Below are 15956 nucleotides of genomic sequence, written 5' to 3'. Positions count from 1 at the left end.
AGGTTGATGCAGGAAGTGGACTTGACGTCCCCGGAGCAGGCGTTGAGGATACAGGGCAGAGAGCCAAACCCTGGGGGAGCCAAACCCGGGTGGCGAGGGCAGGACAGGATGTCAGGGGGGAAGCGTGCAGGGAGGGGGGAGGAGGGCAAGGAAGGGGGGTCCCTGGCTCACCCCGGCCACCCCAGCGCTGGGCCCCCACAGGGCGCAGCCTCCGCTCCTGCTTGATCTCCTCCAGGATCTTCTCGTGCAGGGTCCTCTGCTTCTGAGGCAGGGGGCGGAGCCTTCTCTCTGAGACCTGCAGGGGCGGGGCGCACAGGGGGCAGTTAGGGAGACCCCCCGGGAGCCCCGCACAGCGGGGAGCAGACGGTGTCCATCTAGACCAACCCTTGGCACCTCCCTCCGCACACACGCCCCGCTGTCCGCCGGTCCGGGCAGGGGGCCCAGAGGTGGGGGCACCGAGCTGGCACCTGCTTCAGCGGCGGCCGGGAGCGGATGAAGTCGAGGATGAGCTCGTGGGCGTCCTTCTTCACCCTGGGAGGGATGTCCCCATCGACCTGCGGGGCGGGGCGGCGGCTCAGGGCCTGGTCCTCATGTCCTCCTCCCTGTGGCCGTCAGTGTGGCCCAGGGTCCTGCTCACGGTGCCCACATTGGCGCCGCCCCACACTTCCCTGCGTCTGGGGTTCTTCGTGGGAAAACGGGGTCCGTGACCCCACCTCCCAGGGTCGTCACGAGAAAGAGATGAACCCGCACGTTTAAAATTCTTAGGGTGACAGCGGCAGCGGCCACAGGGGATTCCACTGGACCATCCCGCGGCCTCCGCATCTGCCCCGGTCACACTAGGAATCGGGGCCACGTCTGCCGGCTCCCACGGGATGCCCGGCGGCGGCCAGCACACAGGTGGAGAGGGGTGGGGAGGGGCGGCGCGGGGAGGGCAGGCGCGGGGAGGGCAGGCGCCCGCCGGCTCACCATGACCTTGCGCAGCTTGTAGTTCCGGGCGCGGATGTCCTGCATCAGCATCTCGAAGGGGGTGAGCTGGAACTCGGTGGGCAGCGGGTTGAACTCCTGCTCCTGCACCTTCTTGAGCTTCACTCCGTGGCGAAGCTCCCGCATGAGCTGGACCCAGAGTCGGGCCTGGGCCCCGAGAAGGTGAGAATGGCCCTGAGCCCCGGCCAGGCCTCCCGGGGCCCTCCAGGCGCAGGTCCTCGGGGTCCCGGGTCAGGGAGCCGGGTCTTACCCAGTCCGTGTGCCTCAGGTTGTCCAGTTCCGCCAGGGCTGCTCTGCCTGTGGCTCGTCCTCGCGAAGCTTCTGCAGCATCTGTGGGTCCAAGAGAAGGTGGGGGAACGGCAGCTCAGGGTGTGGGCGCCGGCCGGGCCGTCACTGTGGCCTGTCTTTACCGCACGGGCTATTCCACCAGCAAGACTAGGGCCCAGGCTCGGGCGCAGAAAGGTATCTGGGAGAACTAAGCCATCGGCCACGGAGCCACACGGGACACCTGGTGCCCCATCGCCATCCCTGGCAGCTTCTCCTTGGCCAGGGCGGGGACGAGAGCCCAGCCCCCACAGAGAGCCTCTCTCACCTGGTCTGCACGCCCCAGCGAGGCGTGGGGCCCCCGAAGCGGGCACGGAGCCGCTCTCCCGTGTCGGAAGCGTTTTCCCTCAGATCCCAGGTCACAGCCCGTCCCCGGAAGGCCTTTCTCAGCCTCTTCATCTGGGCCACATCCGCCCACCCTCTCAGCACACCCAGGCCACGCCTCCGCCTGCGGACCCAGCTACAGTTCTGCATTCATCTGCCTCTTCAGTGGTCGTCTGCGCTAGTGACTCCATGAGGCCAGAACCACATTTTCTGTCTTTGTTTTTTTCCTCATGTTGATATTCCTGTCTCCTTAGCACAGAGTGGCACATGGTTGGCCTTAAATGTTGGTTGAATGAATGGATGGATGGGTATACGGGTGATGAATGATGGGCAGGTGGGTGGGTGGATGGATACATGGATGGATGGAGGGACCGACGGATGGATGGATGGATGGATGGATGGATGGTTGTATGGGTGGATGGGTGGGTGGGTGGATGGATGGATGGGTGAGTTACTCAGCAAGTCCTGGAAAACAGTCAGGCATGTATTTCATGGGCTGGGGAAATGCCACCAGCATGTTCAGGGCCACAGGAGGGCATCAGGGATTGTTGGGTAACCACTACGCTGAGAATTTGAGAAGAAGCTGCTAGGTCTGCTGGCTCCATTGTCCTGGGTCTTGGCAGCATCTGGGGTGTCTGTTCTCACCAGCTCCCCCACCTGGAGAAGCATCTGCCCTTCAGCACACAGGCGCCCCCCCCCGCCCCCCCCAACTAAGACAGAACCGGTTTCCCTGGCTTTAGCCCCAAGCCTCTTGCCAAAGTGCTCTAGAAAAGGCTGCCAGGTCTCTGAGAAGCACAAGGTAGTGATTCTAAAAATAGGCCTGGGTGTGACCTGGTGGTCCCTGTGGGCAAAGGGCACCAGGTGTGTCTCCCATCCTTCCTGGAGCAGCACAATTGTCCCTGAGCAGCCGGTGTCCCCCCCCTCCCCCCGAGAGAACCGCCTTGCACTCCCTCTATCAACAATTCCCTGACGTTCTCATGGGTCAACTGCTTGAAATCTAGAGCTTTTTAAAAGAAAGAGCGTCTGTCCTCTGGGTCAGAAATCAATCCAGCCACTAAACGATGACTTCTGAGCGCCCACTAATTGGAGCTTTAGCAGGACATCTCCAAGATGCAGCGGAGGAGTGGGGAGGATGGTCTGTGGGAGACCGGCAGGGCCGGGGAGCCACCCCCCTTGGAGTGTTGATGGGCTGCAGACAAGGGCCAAGGGGCTCATCGACTGCTTGTCCTGAGCTGGGTCCCAGCCCCGCCAGTCAGAACAGCCCTGAGAGCCTGCTCGGGCCAGAGGATCAGGGAAGCTGCCCGGAACGCTTCTTGGTTAGAGGAAACGAGAGACAGTGCCCGTGAGGGGTCAGGGTGCAAGCAGGGATCAGCACGTTGAAAGAATACCTCCTGCACTCGCAGGAGAAGGGAGCACATGCCCCGGACTTCTCCAGTGTCCACGTTCTCCTCTGTGAGGTGCGAACGGGAAGCCAAGCTCCCCACTTGTTTCCTCCAAGACCCAGAGAGCTGAGGGGCAGACTGTCAGCTCCTAACTCTGAGACCACCCAGGGGCAGGGCAGGCCTGGGGAGACCACCAGTGGAGGCCCAGCTGGGCCCTGTGCTCGCTCTGGGACTGGGAGAGGGACACGGTAAGCTCTTTTGAGTCTAGCTTTTTTGGTTGTTGAAAATCTCTCTAAAATGTAGCTTCCTGTAAATCACATTACAGAGGACCTGATCCACACGGACTTGGATACCCTCTGCCCCAAGGCTCCAGGCACCCCAGCACCTCTGTGGGTCCTGGGGGCAAGGAGCAGCGGCTGCCTTTAGCACCTCATCTTGAGGAGGAACAGCACCTGCCCAGGTGAGCTGGAGGCAGGAGGCTGATACCTAACTGAGAGGCCTCTCCAAGCCTCCCTACCCTCCTTCCCTCCATCCCCTCCTGCCTCCTCCTGCCACCCCTCCCTTTTGCTCACCACCATCGCACGAGGTCCCCCACCCTGTCCTTGGCCACTTCCCCCTCCTGCCTCCGTCCACCCTGTCCCTCCCCACACGCCTCTCTGCTCACCTCCTTGGCCTCGCGGACCCTGGCCAGGAAGGCCCGCAGCTCCAGCGTCTCCACGAAGAGCGCGCGGCACACGGCCTGGTAGTGGGCCTGCGCGCCCCTGGGGTCGGTCAGGCGCGCGGCGCACAGCCGCATGGCTTGCGCGAAGGTGCGCACAGCGCGGGGGCCGCCCTCTGCCTCCTCCTCCTCCTCAGGGCCCCCGTAGCCCTCGTCCGCCGCGCTGCAGCCTCCGTCCTCGCAGTCGCTGTTGGCCATCAGGTCGATGAGCCGCTCCAGCTGCGGGCTGAGCTCCCGCTCCTCGCTCTCGTCCAGACCCCAGTCCAGTGCGCGGTAGATGGCGAAGCCCAGTGACTGCACCATCTGTGGGACAGGGGTCCAGACCGTCAGGGGGCGGCGGGGGGCGGGGAGGGCACCACCGGAGAGGGACGGGGTCTGGGCCTGATCACAGGCGGACAGTGCAATGGAAGCAGCCTGTCCTCCACGGGTGGTGTACTGTGGGGCACCAGAACAAGACCCTGGCCCCCCAAGTAGCTCACCCACTGGGAAAACATTGGCCAGTTCTTACAACCAAACATGCATTTACCACGTGATCGGCAACCCGTCCCCCAGATGTTTAACCAAGAGAAGGAAGTACAAGCATCCACAACGCCTCGTCCTGGGATGCCCACAGCACCCACGCCTGTGTGTCCAGCGTCTCCCCTGGTGGTCGGCACACAAGTGTGGCCCCTTCTCAGAGTGAAAGCGGAGGCCACTGCGCCCCTCACACCCCACACGCAGAGGGGGGCCGGCCTAAATCCCCGCGGCGCGTGGTTCCCTGATATCAAACTCGAGGCAAGATAAGTTTCCTCTGTAGCCACAAAAAGCAGGCCGGTGGTTCTGATTCGGGCTGGGCTGGGGGCTGGAGGGGGACAGGAAGCTCGGGTGATGGAAGAGGTCTGTGTCCTTGTGGTGAAAGCACATCTGTCAGGACCCGTCAAACTCGAGTGTAAAGTACACCCCCAAAAATTCGATTACAAAAGACAGGGGCATCCTAATTAAGTGCTATCCCGAAAGGGATATGTAATATGTAATATGTAATATGACAGACACTGTAAGTCTGAGCAAGACCAGCTCATTGATTCACGCTGCTGGAATAAACCCCTTAACTCTGCATGAGAAAGCCTGACACTTGAACTGATAAGAGATGACCTCCTCATTTAAGTATTTTAAACTGCATGTAAATGTCAATGTGTGTAAATTTTGCCTGAAAAAGAAAAACCTAAGAAATAATCGTATACGTAACTGGTTCTAACTGTCAGAGCCCCAAGCTGGGATTCACAAAGCTTTTTTTGTTTGTTTGTTTGTTTGTTTTCTGTGTGTTTTTTAAAAATACATTTTATTGGTTTTTTACAGAGAGGAAGGGAGAGGGATAGAGAGTTAAAAGCATCGATGAGAGAGAAACATCGATCAGCTGCCTCCTGCACACCCTCTACTGGGAATGTGCCCGCAACCAAGGTACATGCCCTTGACTGGAATCGGAACTGGGACCCTTCAGTCTGCAGGCCGACGCTCTATCCACCGAGCCAAACCGGTTAGGGCAAGCTTTTTGTTTTTTAAAGTGTAATTAGCACATTAAAAATCTGTAAGCTAAGGTGTGGCTCAGAGGTTGACCTCCTATGAACCAGGAGGTCACGGTTGGATTCCTGGTCGGGGCACATGCCCAGATTGGGGTTGTGGGCTCCATCCCCAGTAGGGGCTGTGCAGGAGGCAGCCAATCAGTGATTCTCTCCCACCATTGATGTTTCTATCTATCTATCCCTCTCCTTCCTCTCTCTCTAAAGAAAATCAATTTAAAAAAAAAAGAAAGGACAACAGCTCTGTGTGTGCTGGGCACTGTGCTGAGCGGGCTGCCACCTAACTTTGCAACAGAGCACCGGCAACCTCCCGTGCCACAGGGCGGGCACAGAGGTACAGAGGCCAGGTCCCTTGCCTGCAGCTAGCAGCTGGCCGAGCTGGACTTGAGACTCTGGTCTGCCCGTGGCCTGGTGGACGTCTGCGTGGTGGCAGGTGGAGCCTGGCCCTCACCAGAGCACCTTCCACTCCCCAACCATCTGGCCTCAGAGGACCCCCCGGCTCTCCTCTCACTTCCTGCCTTCCCACCACCCGGCACCCAGGAGCTGAGCAGAGCTGGGCTAAGGAGGGCAGACGGTGAGCGCCAGCATCGAGCAGGGGACGGCTGCGAGAACAGGGCTCTCTGTCCTGCAGACTGGCCTTCGAGAGCACCCTGAACATGGAGGGTGCCTGGGGGGTCAGCCAGGCTCAGGGACTGGTGGGAAGAGAAGGCTCCAGCCCAGAGGATCATGGATCGGCCGCCCCAGCCAGTCCTGGAGGCTGTCTCACCTCTGCTTTAGGCAGGCGGGGTCACAGACCCAGCTTGAGTCACACCCGAGAATCACGAGTCAAAGGGTAGAGCCCAAGGCCTACAGGCTGCTGACACCTGACAGGTAACTGCAGGGCCCTGGCCAGGGGAGCCCCCAGGGCAGTAGGCCAGAGGACCCCCTTGTGCCCCTCAGGATGACTTGATGGGCAGGAGCCACCATTTATTTATTTATTTTTTAGAGAGAGAGGAAGGGAGAGGGAGAGAGAGAGAGAAACATCAGAGAGAAACATCATTGAGTGGCTGCCTCCTGCACGCCCCCTACTGGGAACCAAGCCTGAAACCCGGCCATGTGCCCGGACTGGGAATCGAATCGGTGACCTCTTGGTTCATGGGTCAACACTCAACCACTGAGCCACACCGGCTGGGCCAGAAGCCACCACTCACACCAATTCCCATCAAGTCTTTCCTGGCCCAGAGGTAGGTGCCAGGAATAAACGTCATGTCTGTCCACTCTGGGTCTGACCCCTGGGCCCTGCTGACCCTAGTGGTGGCTCTGACCAGGTCTGTCCAATGGGGACCACTCTGCCACAGGGGGCAGGACAGACAGGGGTGAAACAGAAAGGCCCTCACCCCAACACAGCACAGCGCCCCGCCATGGGGCCTCCCCCTCACTGTCCAGGCGGCGGCCTCCGCTAACATCGCGTCACTGGAAGGGTTAACTCCATCAGAGCACTCATCTGAGAGCTGCTCCTAAAAGCTTCTCTGTGCCCCATGCACCTGGAAGGCAGGCACTTGCTTTCCCATAAGGAGAAATCTGGGCAGCCAGCCAGAGTCCCAGGACCTCCAGCCCTGCCTGCGGGCGGCGGGCCAGCGGGGGTGGGGGTGGGGGGCAGCCCAGTAATGGAAGGAGCCACAGAGAGGAGGAGCTGACGCTGCAGGCCGGCTCCGGGAGCTGCAGTGAAAATCAGGGCCAACATGACAAGCGTGCCCCTGGCCACGTTTCCTGGGTGGGTACCAGGTTAACCTGTGGGCCCCACGGACAACCTCCAGATTAGACACCCCCTAAAGTCCCTTGTGAAAAGCTGCAGAATTGATAACCATAGGTCTCCTTTGCAGGGGCTGGTGTGGACCAGAGGGACAGCCCTGGGGACACGGCTGAGGGGGGCCCCATTCCTGGGCTGCGGAAAAGCACCTTATACAGAGCATTATGGGGCGCGAAGGGGCCCGAGCGCCATGCGAAGCAGTGGAGGTGAGTCTTGAAAACAGATTGTTGTTTTCCCCCAAAACTCCAGAAAACTATACAGGATGGGGCAAGGTAGGCTTACAGTTGTTCGTATGGGAAATAATACAACAATTAATAGCACAAGGATAAACTGTGTGTCCTTACAACGGTAAACCCACTTTTGCCTACCTGGTACGCAGGCAGCACAGAACTCAGAGCAGCCCCAGCGACACTGTTTACGCAGCCAAGGGCGGACCTGCTCACCGACATTACTGAGAGCTGCCAGCAGCTTTGGGGTGGTTTTGTTACTGTTTTTAAATTCTCCACAACAGAGGATGTAGCCTCTTTCGGCCTGAGCCCCCCCCCTCCGCTTAGTATAAAGCTGTGTTTAATAGAGGAATGTGTATTTGCATAAAACTGGTTTTTAAAAGGCAGTGGAATGATAAACATCAAATTCAGGACAAATTACCTGGGGGCAGGTCACTGGGGGGGGGGCAGGGAGAAGTCCTGCTGAGGTCTGAGTTCTAGGGCGGGTGGGGGCTCCTGGGCATTGCTCACGCAGCTGGTTTTCCTCCGTGGCCCTTGACCCACACCCTGCCAGACACTCTCTGGGCCCCCAAACATCACGCCACCTTCGCTTTCTCAGGAGGTGGAAGGAGATGGGGGTAGGCTATCATGGCTTCCCCCTCCCTTTAGGGCCTTCGAGGCTCACTGGGGCCCACACCACCCACGTGGGCTCCCCCGCCCCAAACCTCTGGGGAAAATCTTTTCCTCAGCTTCCTTCAATGAAGCCCTTAGAGAACTGTATCTGTGTCCTGTCCCCCAAATCAATGGTATAACTGTATGTTTTCTTTTTTTTTTAAATATATTTTATTGATTTTTTACAGAGAGGAAAGGAGAGAGATAGAGATAGAGAGTTAGAAACATCGATGAGAGAGAAACATCGATCAGCTGCCTCCTGCACATCCCCCACTGGGGAAGTGCGCCCAACCCAGGTACATGCCCTTGACTGAAATTGAACCTGGGACCCTTCAGTCCGCAGGCCGACGCTCTATCCACTGAGCCAAACCGGTTTCGGCAACTGTCTGTTTTCTAATTCATACTACACAATGCACGTACGCTTTAATAGGTATCAAGTAAACGTAAAAATTGTTCTGAACGTACCTGGGCTTCCGAACTGGCCGGTGACACCACCATCATTGTGGGCTCTGCAAGAGAGAACAGGCAGTCAGGACAGGCCTCACCCCTCCGACCCCAGGAACGAGGAACGGGGGCCCAGCCACCTTCCCCTGGGGAACAGACAGCCCACACCCTCCGTTCCCACAGCAGGGAGCTCACAGCGGGCAGGGCCATGGCCATTTGGCCATTTGGCAAGACCCTGTAAGACCCAGCCATGAGCTGGATGCCCAGGTGAGGGGCCAGGACAGCAGGGCAGCCCCTGCACACTCCAGGTGTGGAGCCGAGCCGAACGCCCCCAAATCACAGCAGAGCTCCCTAGCTGCCGAGCTGGGTAAGGGCATCAGTCACCACTCAATCTGGGATGGAGGCCCGGGGGCAGGGGGCAGAGGGGGGCTTGTTTGCCCCAAGCTGTCCCAGCTAGGAAGTGGAGGTGCAGGGGGAGCTGCAGCCGCCCCTCTCCCTCTCCCCGCAGGGCCTCCCAGGATACCGGCTGGATGAGACCGGACCCAGCGCTCCCACAGCCTTCCCTGAACTCGGCAGGTAGAGCTGCATTAGACGGAGGTCAGCTGCCTGACATTCCTTCTGGAACGAGGGGGAGGTAAACACACCAACCATGAAGCTGTCCGCTAAGTGAACCTGCTAACTACGCAAATATTTTCAAGATGCCGTCAAGCGCCAGGAAGATCGCCAAGATAAAGGGACTCCCTGTCGGACCGATTCAGTGAAATAACAGAAAACATCCACCCAGCACCAGCGGAGCTGAACCAGTGAGAGCCAGCGGCCCTGTGGCTGTGCTGGGTTCCAGTCAAAGTCTGCAGCTGGGATGGGGTGGAGGCCGTGGGAGAAATCAGACTCAGAACAAAGGTGCCCCCTGACAAAGAAGGGGGTGCAACCAGCCTTCAGGGCTCCTCACTGACTGAGCCTGTCTCTGATTTTTAGAGAGAGTGGGTGGGAGGGGGGAGAGACAGAGAGAAACATCGATGTGAGAGAGACACATTGATTTGTTGCCTCCTGCACATGCCCTGACCAGGGCAGGGGATCAAGCCTGCAACCAGGTACATGCCCTTGACTGGATTTAAACCTGGGACCCTTCAGTCCACAGGCCGACGCTCTATCCACTGAGCCAAACTGGCTAGGGCTCTGGTGGAAATAATTTTAATGCTTACATCCATGGCTGAAATAATCCATGTGTTAACCAAAGTAAATGCTCAGGAATCTAACTATGAACTTTGGGTTGGGATGAGCAAGCTGCCCCTCGGTGAGGTTTGGGGCAATGGAGGCTGTGCCCAGCTCTCTACACAGAGCCCCTGGCTACCCAATGGACCAATGATTTGTTACAGCTCCAGCGGCATCGCCACCTGACGGAGGTTGGTGCCATGACTCCCTCCTCACAGAGGAGGAAACCGAGGCTCAGGTAGGTGAAGAAATGTACCCAAGACCACAGAACTAATCAGTGGCTGGGCTGGGACCCCGACACCGCATCCTGCCAGACCCCAAAGTGTAGAGACAGACCTCACCCACCCAGAATACGCAGGCATAACTACCAGCCAGGGCTTCTCAGTCCCTGAGGGAAGCGCGCCCTCGCCAAGACCGACTAGAAAGGTAAGGCTCTCCGGTTTCCTCTGTATGAAGTCACAGATGAGGAGGAATCGAGAAGCCGTGAGTTCTCTTTGAAGTGATCCCGGGCCGTAGTAGGAAGAGATGAAAGGTGTCATTTGGAGAAGAGTCTGTGGGGACTGCAGCCTGGAGTTCCCTGGAGCAGCTTCAAGAGGAAGTGCTTCACCTGCCGCCAGGTGGGTGGCGGGAGGAGGCTACCTGGCAGCCGAGGCCCCTGCAGCCTGGGGTGTGTGTGGAGGGGGAGGGGAGCATTGTTCAGGCCGGATCCCTACCCCCTCTGCCACCTGTGGTCTGACCTGGGGTCTTGCCTCTCTGACCTTCTCTCCTCACCTGCAGATGGAGTGACACCTGCCCAGCTAACTCAAAGAACCAGCCAGGAAAGGAGGGCAGACACTTCCTGGGTCAGACGGCCTGCAAGGACGTGGAGGTTGGGACCAGCGTGATACACTGTCCCAGCAACGGCAGGGGGCCTCCTACCTCCAGGACTCCCGCCCAGGACTGGTACTCTTGGGGTCAGGTCAGGGAATGGTGTGGATGAGACCCCACCCATCTGGGGGGAGGCCGGCTACGCCCGGGCCCCCCGAGGATGGACCCCAGGGGCCTTAAATACTGACAGTTAATACTGAAGACAACACAGCAGAGGGGACTCCCAGCCCAAAAGGCTCCTGCCTTTCACATCGCAGGCCTGGAGCAGCCGCGTGGTCCTGGGACAGACCGGGGCCGGGTTGGCTGTGGGACTGGCCCCCACACCACGCTGGTGGGAGATGACAACCACCCCAAAGACACACACCTCCCAGAACCGCACCTGCTGGCCGCCTGGCTAGCGTAGAAGGCACGCCCAGGTGGCATGCCGCCGCCGACCACTCACCCTAACAGCCACATCTGCCAGGGGACCCTGGACAGCCACCAAAGAGAGGGAGGTGTCTGTTGTAACGAGACAGGCCGAGCCCCCTTTTAAGGGAAGTAGCGGAGGGAAGCCCGTGTTTGGGGGAGGGGGGTGGTGTGTGCTGGGCCTTCCACTGTGAGGAGGTTCAGACTGCGTTCCCGTCACACTCTCTGAACTTGGAGCATGTGACACACTGGGGTCAAGAAACGAATCTGTGTGCAGGTGTGAGAACGGGCGAGCCAGCCTCGCTTGGAGCGGGGTCTGCGGGAGAGCAGAGCGCGGAGTCAGACAACCTGTGTCACTGAGCAGCCGCCTCCTGGGCCTGCTCTTAGAAAGCAGAGCTCCGCCCGTCCAGGTCAGTGTGAGACGGAACAGCAACACCCGGGGCCTGGCATCGTCCGCCGCCCACACATGCTTGCTCCTCATCAGGAAACAGACTTAAGCTTCAGTGAAGGACACTGAGGCCCCGCATGCTCCCGGGGAAGGAGCTGGCGAAGGCGGGGAGGGAAGATGCCTGCTCGAAACCACGGAAGTCGTGTGTTTGTTTAGCAAACAGCTCTCTGGGCCAAAGGCTCCGTGTGTGTGGTGTGGCCCGTGTTCCCCACTTCACTTCCGCCAGTGCCTCAGGGTGGGTGAGGTCAACGTGCTTCGCCAGGAACTCAGAGTCACCCACAGGTTTCCCCCCTGCAAGCAGGAGCCAGGACCCCCAGGAGCCAGGACCCCAGGAGCCAAGTCAGTTCAGTGGAGACCGAGTTGGGAGATGTGTGCTGGCAGCGCCCTAAGCAATACACGCTCAGTCTTGCATCTTTTTTTTTTTTAAATCCTCACCCGAGGATTTTACCATTGATTTCAGAGAGAGGGAGCGAGGGAGAGACACATCGATTGGTTGCCTCCTGCACACGCCCCAACCGGGCCGGGGATTGAACCTGCATCCCAGGTACATGCCCTGGGTGCCCGGACCGGGAATGCAACCTGTGACCCTTTGGTACTCGGGCCGATGCTCTAATCACTGAGCAACACCAGCCACAGCTGTCTCTGCATCTTCACAAAGTTCTGGGGCCTCCGCTCCTCCAGACCCTCTGCTCCCAAGACCTGCCAGTGTCTCTCAGGGAGAGCCCGGGGAGACCCGCCAATGGTCACACAGACAGGCAGCAGCCGGAAGTAATGCCTGACATTCCACTCGGCTAGGGACGGCTCACGTGAGCGTCTCCTTTAGTCCTCACTGCTGCCCCACTGTGCAGCCCAGAGAGGGTGAGACGTGCCCAAGGTCACCTGGCTGATTCACCCCCCACATCCAGCTGCTGGCCTCGCTTCCCAGACCCTGACGTGTCCCCCTTGCTGACAGTCATCCTGGTGCTGGAGGTGTCCCAGCAATGGCAGGGGGACCCCTTCTCAAGGGGCGGCCCCGGGGACTGCGCACAGATGGGCGGTCCCACAGTGGGCCCTGGACCCAATGGCATCAGCATGGGGGGAATGTGTCAGAAATGTGTATTCTCGGGCCACTCCAGACTGGGCGGAACGGACACTTCAGGGTGGCCTGTGATCTGTGTGCCTGCATTTAGCATGTCCACCAGTGTGAAAACCGCCCCCCAAAAGCATCGGAACTATAATTCCTGGACCCAGTGCTGCCGCTGCTACTGCTGGAAGAAGTGCCCCTCCCACCAGCTGGCTTTTCCACTCCGTGGTGGGCAGGACACTGTCCCAGCCTGTCTGTGCCCCCTCCCAGGCCTGTGCACATAGCCTGTGACACTGCAGGGGCTGGGGCAGCAGCAGAAGCGAGGTTGCTAACCATCTGACCTTAAGGCAGAGTATCTGGATTTCTCACCTCTGACAGTAAGAGAATGAGTCTGCGTTGTTTTAAGAAGTAAATATGTGTAGTTTGTTACCACAGCCAGAGCGAACTCTTACACCCTATCCCACCGTCTCCCACTGTCCAGTCCCTGGGGAGAGGCCACAGTGCCAATGCCCCCCAGTGGGGACAGCAGTGCCCACGCTGGATGGATGGGGGTGCCAGACGGAGCTGGAGACAGTGAGGGGCACTTCCCCACACACCTGGCTCACCTCAGGCTGAGTTACGGATTGCTGTTCACCGCCTCCAGGCAGCCTTCCTGGAGGCCCAACCCCCTCTGAGGCGTCTAACAGGATCAGAGCGAAACCCCAGTGTCTTCCTGTGGGTGATACTCACTAGCGTATTTGCTTAAATGCCTACATCCCTCAACCAGACCAACCAGAGCTACACAGCTGCCTCTGTGAGGCCACCATGCCCAGGTCGGGGAGAGTGGGAGGACCAGGGCCCTGAGGGTGGCAGAGGGGCTGGAGCCAAATCTCAGGGTGCACAGGGACCCCAAGGGCCCCTCCTCAGGAGTCGAAGCCTCTCCTAGGAGCACAGGGCAGGGTTTGCACGTGGGGGTGTGCTGGTGGCCCGGCTGAGGCGGCCTCGCAGGCTCAGCATCTCCTGGGGTCGTTGGTGCACAGGCAGTGTTACCCATGTCTCCCAGAGATCCCAGCTGGCCAGGGACTGCCTTCCTGTGAGGTCATGCTTGCTCAGAGGTGAGACTACACCGGGAATGCCATTTGCAAATACACCTAGCTCGGTCACACCCAGACTGGCGCCCTTCCCAGAGCTGCACCTTCCCACACACACAGCGGCCAGCCGGGCCCTCACCTGGCTAGCTGCCCATGCAGCACCTTTAGCCTCCACGCCCATCTCTGAGGGGGAGCGGGTGTCCTCTGCATGGAGAACGTTTTATGTCATCAAAAGTGTGCACATGAGCATGCATGTGTGCGTGTGTCTGTCTCTATATGTGTGTGTACGTGTGTCTGTCTCTCTCCGTGTGTGTGAGAATGTGTCTCTGTGTGCATATCTTTGTATTGGCGTGTGCACATTTGTGTTCATGTATATGTCTGTCTCTGTGTGTGTGCACGTGCGAATGCATCTGTGTGTGTAATGTTTGTATTGGTGTGTGCACATTTGTGTGTGTTCATGCATGTGGCTGTGTCTCTGTGTGTGTGCATGTCTGTGTGTCTGTCTCCGTGTCTGTGTGTGCATGTGTCAGTGTGCATCTGTGACTGTGTGTGCGTGTGTCTGTCTCTGTGTGCATGTGCACATATGGTGCGTATCTGTGTGTGCGTGTGTGTCCACATGTGCTTCCTGGGTCCAGGGTAGATGCAGACTCCCTACTGATGCTCCCTCCACAGTCCTTCCCTCCCAGGCATATTCCACCATCACCCCAGTTTATGGAGGAGGAGTAGGGGTACCGGTGAGATGCCGAGGCCTGGCTGGAGGTAAAGGGTGGGAAGAAAACCCCAGCCCCATGGAGCTCATGACACGGGGATATCATATCCAGTGCAGGGCAGACTGAGTTTCTGTGTTTGGAAGCCTCGTCCACACAGCACGGGCTGTACGGGGAGCTGCCTGCAGCTTTACCCTGGAGACTGCAGTGCTTGAGGGTCAGCGCCTCAGGTCCACAGGCAGAGAGGAAGGAGCAGGAGGGGCCTGGAGGGACAGGTGCGACCTGGCAGACAGGTCACATGAGAAAAGGCAGGTGCGACCTGGTGGACAGGTCATCTGAAGCACTCAAGTGCTGAGGAGTGAGGCCCAGAAAAAGTTTTAGCATCAAAACTGACAAGAAAAAAATATCAGAAAAGTAGGGCAGTGTGCAAATTAGCGGGAAAAAATGGAGAAGGTGTGGGGAGGGGAAAGAGAGGAGGGGATGGGCACCCAGCTGTGGAGAGCCCAGGGCCTGGAGAGAAGTATGTTTCATTGGCAGATACAGACCATGGAGGTGGGGTCTCACATCACGGAGACAGCCAAGCCCTGCACCAGGTGGACAAGTGCCACTGCAAGCATCCCAGGGCCACCTGATCTCTGACAGCTGCTGCGGTTAAGAAGTGAGCTTTGCCTGGGGCCATGGCTCAGCACAGCACTGCACAGGAAGCTTCCTGCCTCCATTAAAAAATAAAAATAAAAAAAGAAGCCTTTCTCATCAGGAGGCTCCATAATAGCCTCTTAAAATAACTCCACATGTCACCTTGCTTTCCTTTTCCCACTTTTAAAAAAACGGGCTTCTAAGCAGTTACGAAGACGTCTTCAAACTAAAGATTAGGAAGGGGATTGTCCCGGCTCCCCATGCAGCCGAGGGGAGAAGGGTCCCGTGGGCAAGTGAAGACACTATTAGTCATTGCCCCCAGGGTGGCTGAGTTTTGTGGTTGATTTCTTGAAAATTAATGTAAACATTTACTTAACCTGAGAACCTTCTCCTGATTGCTGTTTACAGCGAGGAATAACCACGCGCTCCCGGGGCCACTCCCTTATCATCACTCAGGCCCCGGAGGCCAGTGGGCAGTTGGTCTAAAGTTCCAGCTGATTCACGAGAGGTCAACAGGACAGAGAGTTAGATGATCCGTTTTCCTTAATCTTGAAAAGGCAGCCTGTCACTAACCGACTCCACCTTTATGAGGCATGTTTATGATCAGAAACCAAAGATCGTATGGACTGGAAAATGAAATTGGGCTCCTCGATGGCCTGGGCTGGTACCTCCCCACAGAGGTCAACCTACGGTGGCCACACGTGAGCTTTGAACCCCAGCCCAGATTTCCAGTTGACCTGTGAGCATGGAGACAGCGGGACATGCTATTGGGTCTGCAATGACCAGGAAGAAGGGGCTGGAGAGATGGACAGTCCCTGACCACTCCCTGGAGGCCTGCACTCTTGGTACACTTTGGAGAGTACCAATAAGAAACCCAGTGTGTCAAATACGAAGATAGTGTAAGGAGCCTCTGGGACAACTTCAAGCGTACCAACATCAGAATTATAGGGGTACCAGAAGAAGAGAGAGGGCAAGATATTGAAAACCTATTTGAAGAAATAATGACAGAAAACTTCCCCTACCTGGTGAAAGAAATAGACTTACAAGTCCAGGAAGCACAGAGAACCCCAAACAAAAGGAATCCAAAGAGGACCACACCAAGACACATCATAATTAAAATGCCAAGAGCAAAAGACAAAGAGAGAATCT

At 58.0% G+C, this 15956-nt stretch overlaps 1 protein-coding gene across 1 annotated transcript in view; it reads right to left on the bottom strand.

Moving 5' to 3' along the window:
* The window catches only part of SPIRE2 (spire type actin nucleation factor 2), a 16071-nt gene extending 7278 nt beyond the window's left edge, over nucleotides 1–8793 (bottom strand). Inside the window, 9 exon segments of the mRNA XM_015572063.1 lie at nucleotides 1–70; nucleotides 172–295; nucleotides 468–554; nucleotides 967–1131; nucleotides 1235–1269; nucleotides 1272–1314; nucleotides 3679–4035; nucleotides 8421–8462; nucleotides 8595–8793. The exon segment at nucleotides 1–70 is cut by the window's left edge and continues 38 nt beyond it. Coding sequence (XP_015427549.1) covers nucleotides 1–70; nucleotides 172–295; nucleotides 468–554; nucleotides 967–1131; nucleotides 1235–1269; nucleotides 1272–1314; nucleotides 3679–4035; nucleotides 8421–8462; nucleotides 8595–8651 — 980 coding nt within the window. The 5' untranslated portion in view covers nucleotides 8652–8793.
* Nucleotides 8794–15956: the final 7163 nt, after the last annotated feature.

The sequence above is a fragment of the Myotis davidii genome, unplaced genomic scaffold (assembly GCF_000327345.1).
Source record: "Myotis davidii unplaced genomic scaffold, ASM32734v1 scaffold1453, whole genome shotgun sequence".
Lineage (NCBI taxonomy): Eukaryota > Metazoa > Chordata > Mammalia > Chiroptera > Vespertilionidae > Myotis > Myotis davidii.
The sequence above is the reverse complement of the archived record's forward strand: the minus strand, read 5'-3'. Positions and strand labels throughout refer to the sequence as shown.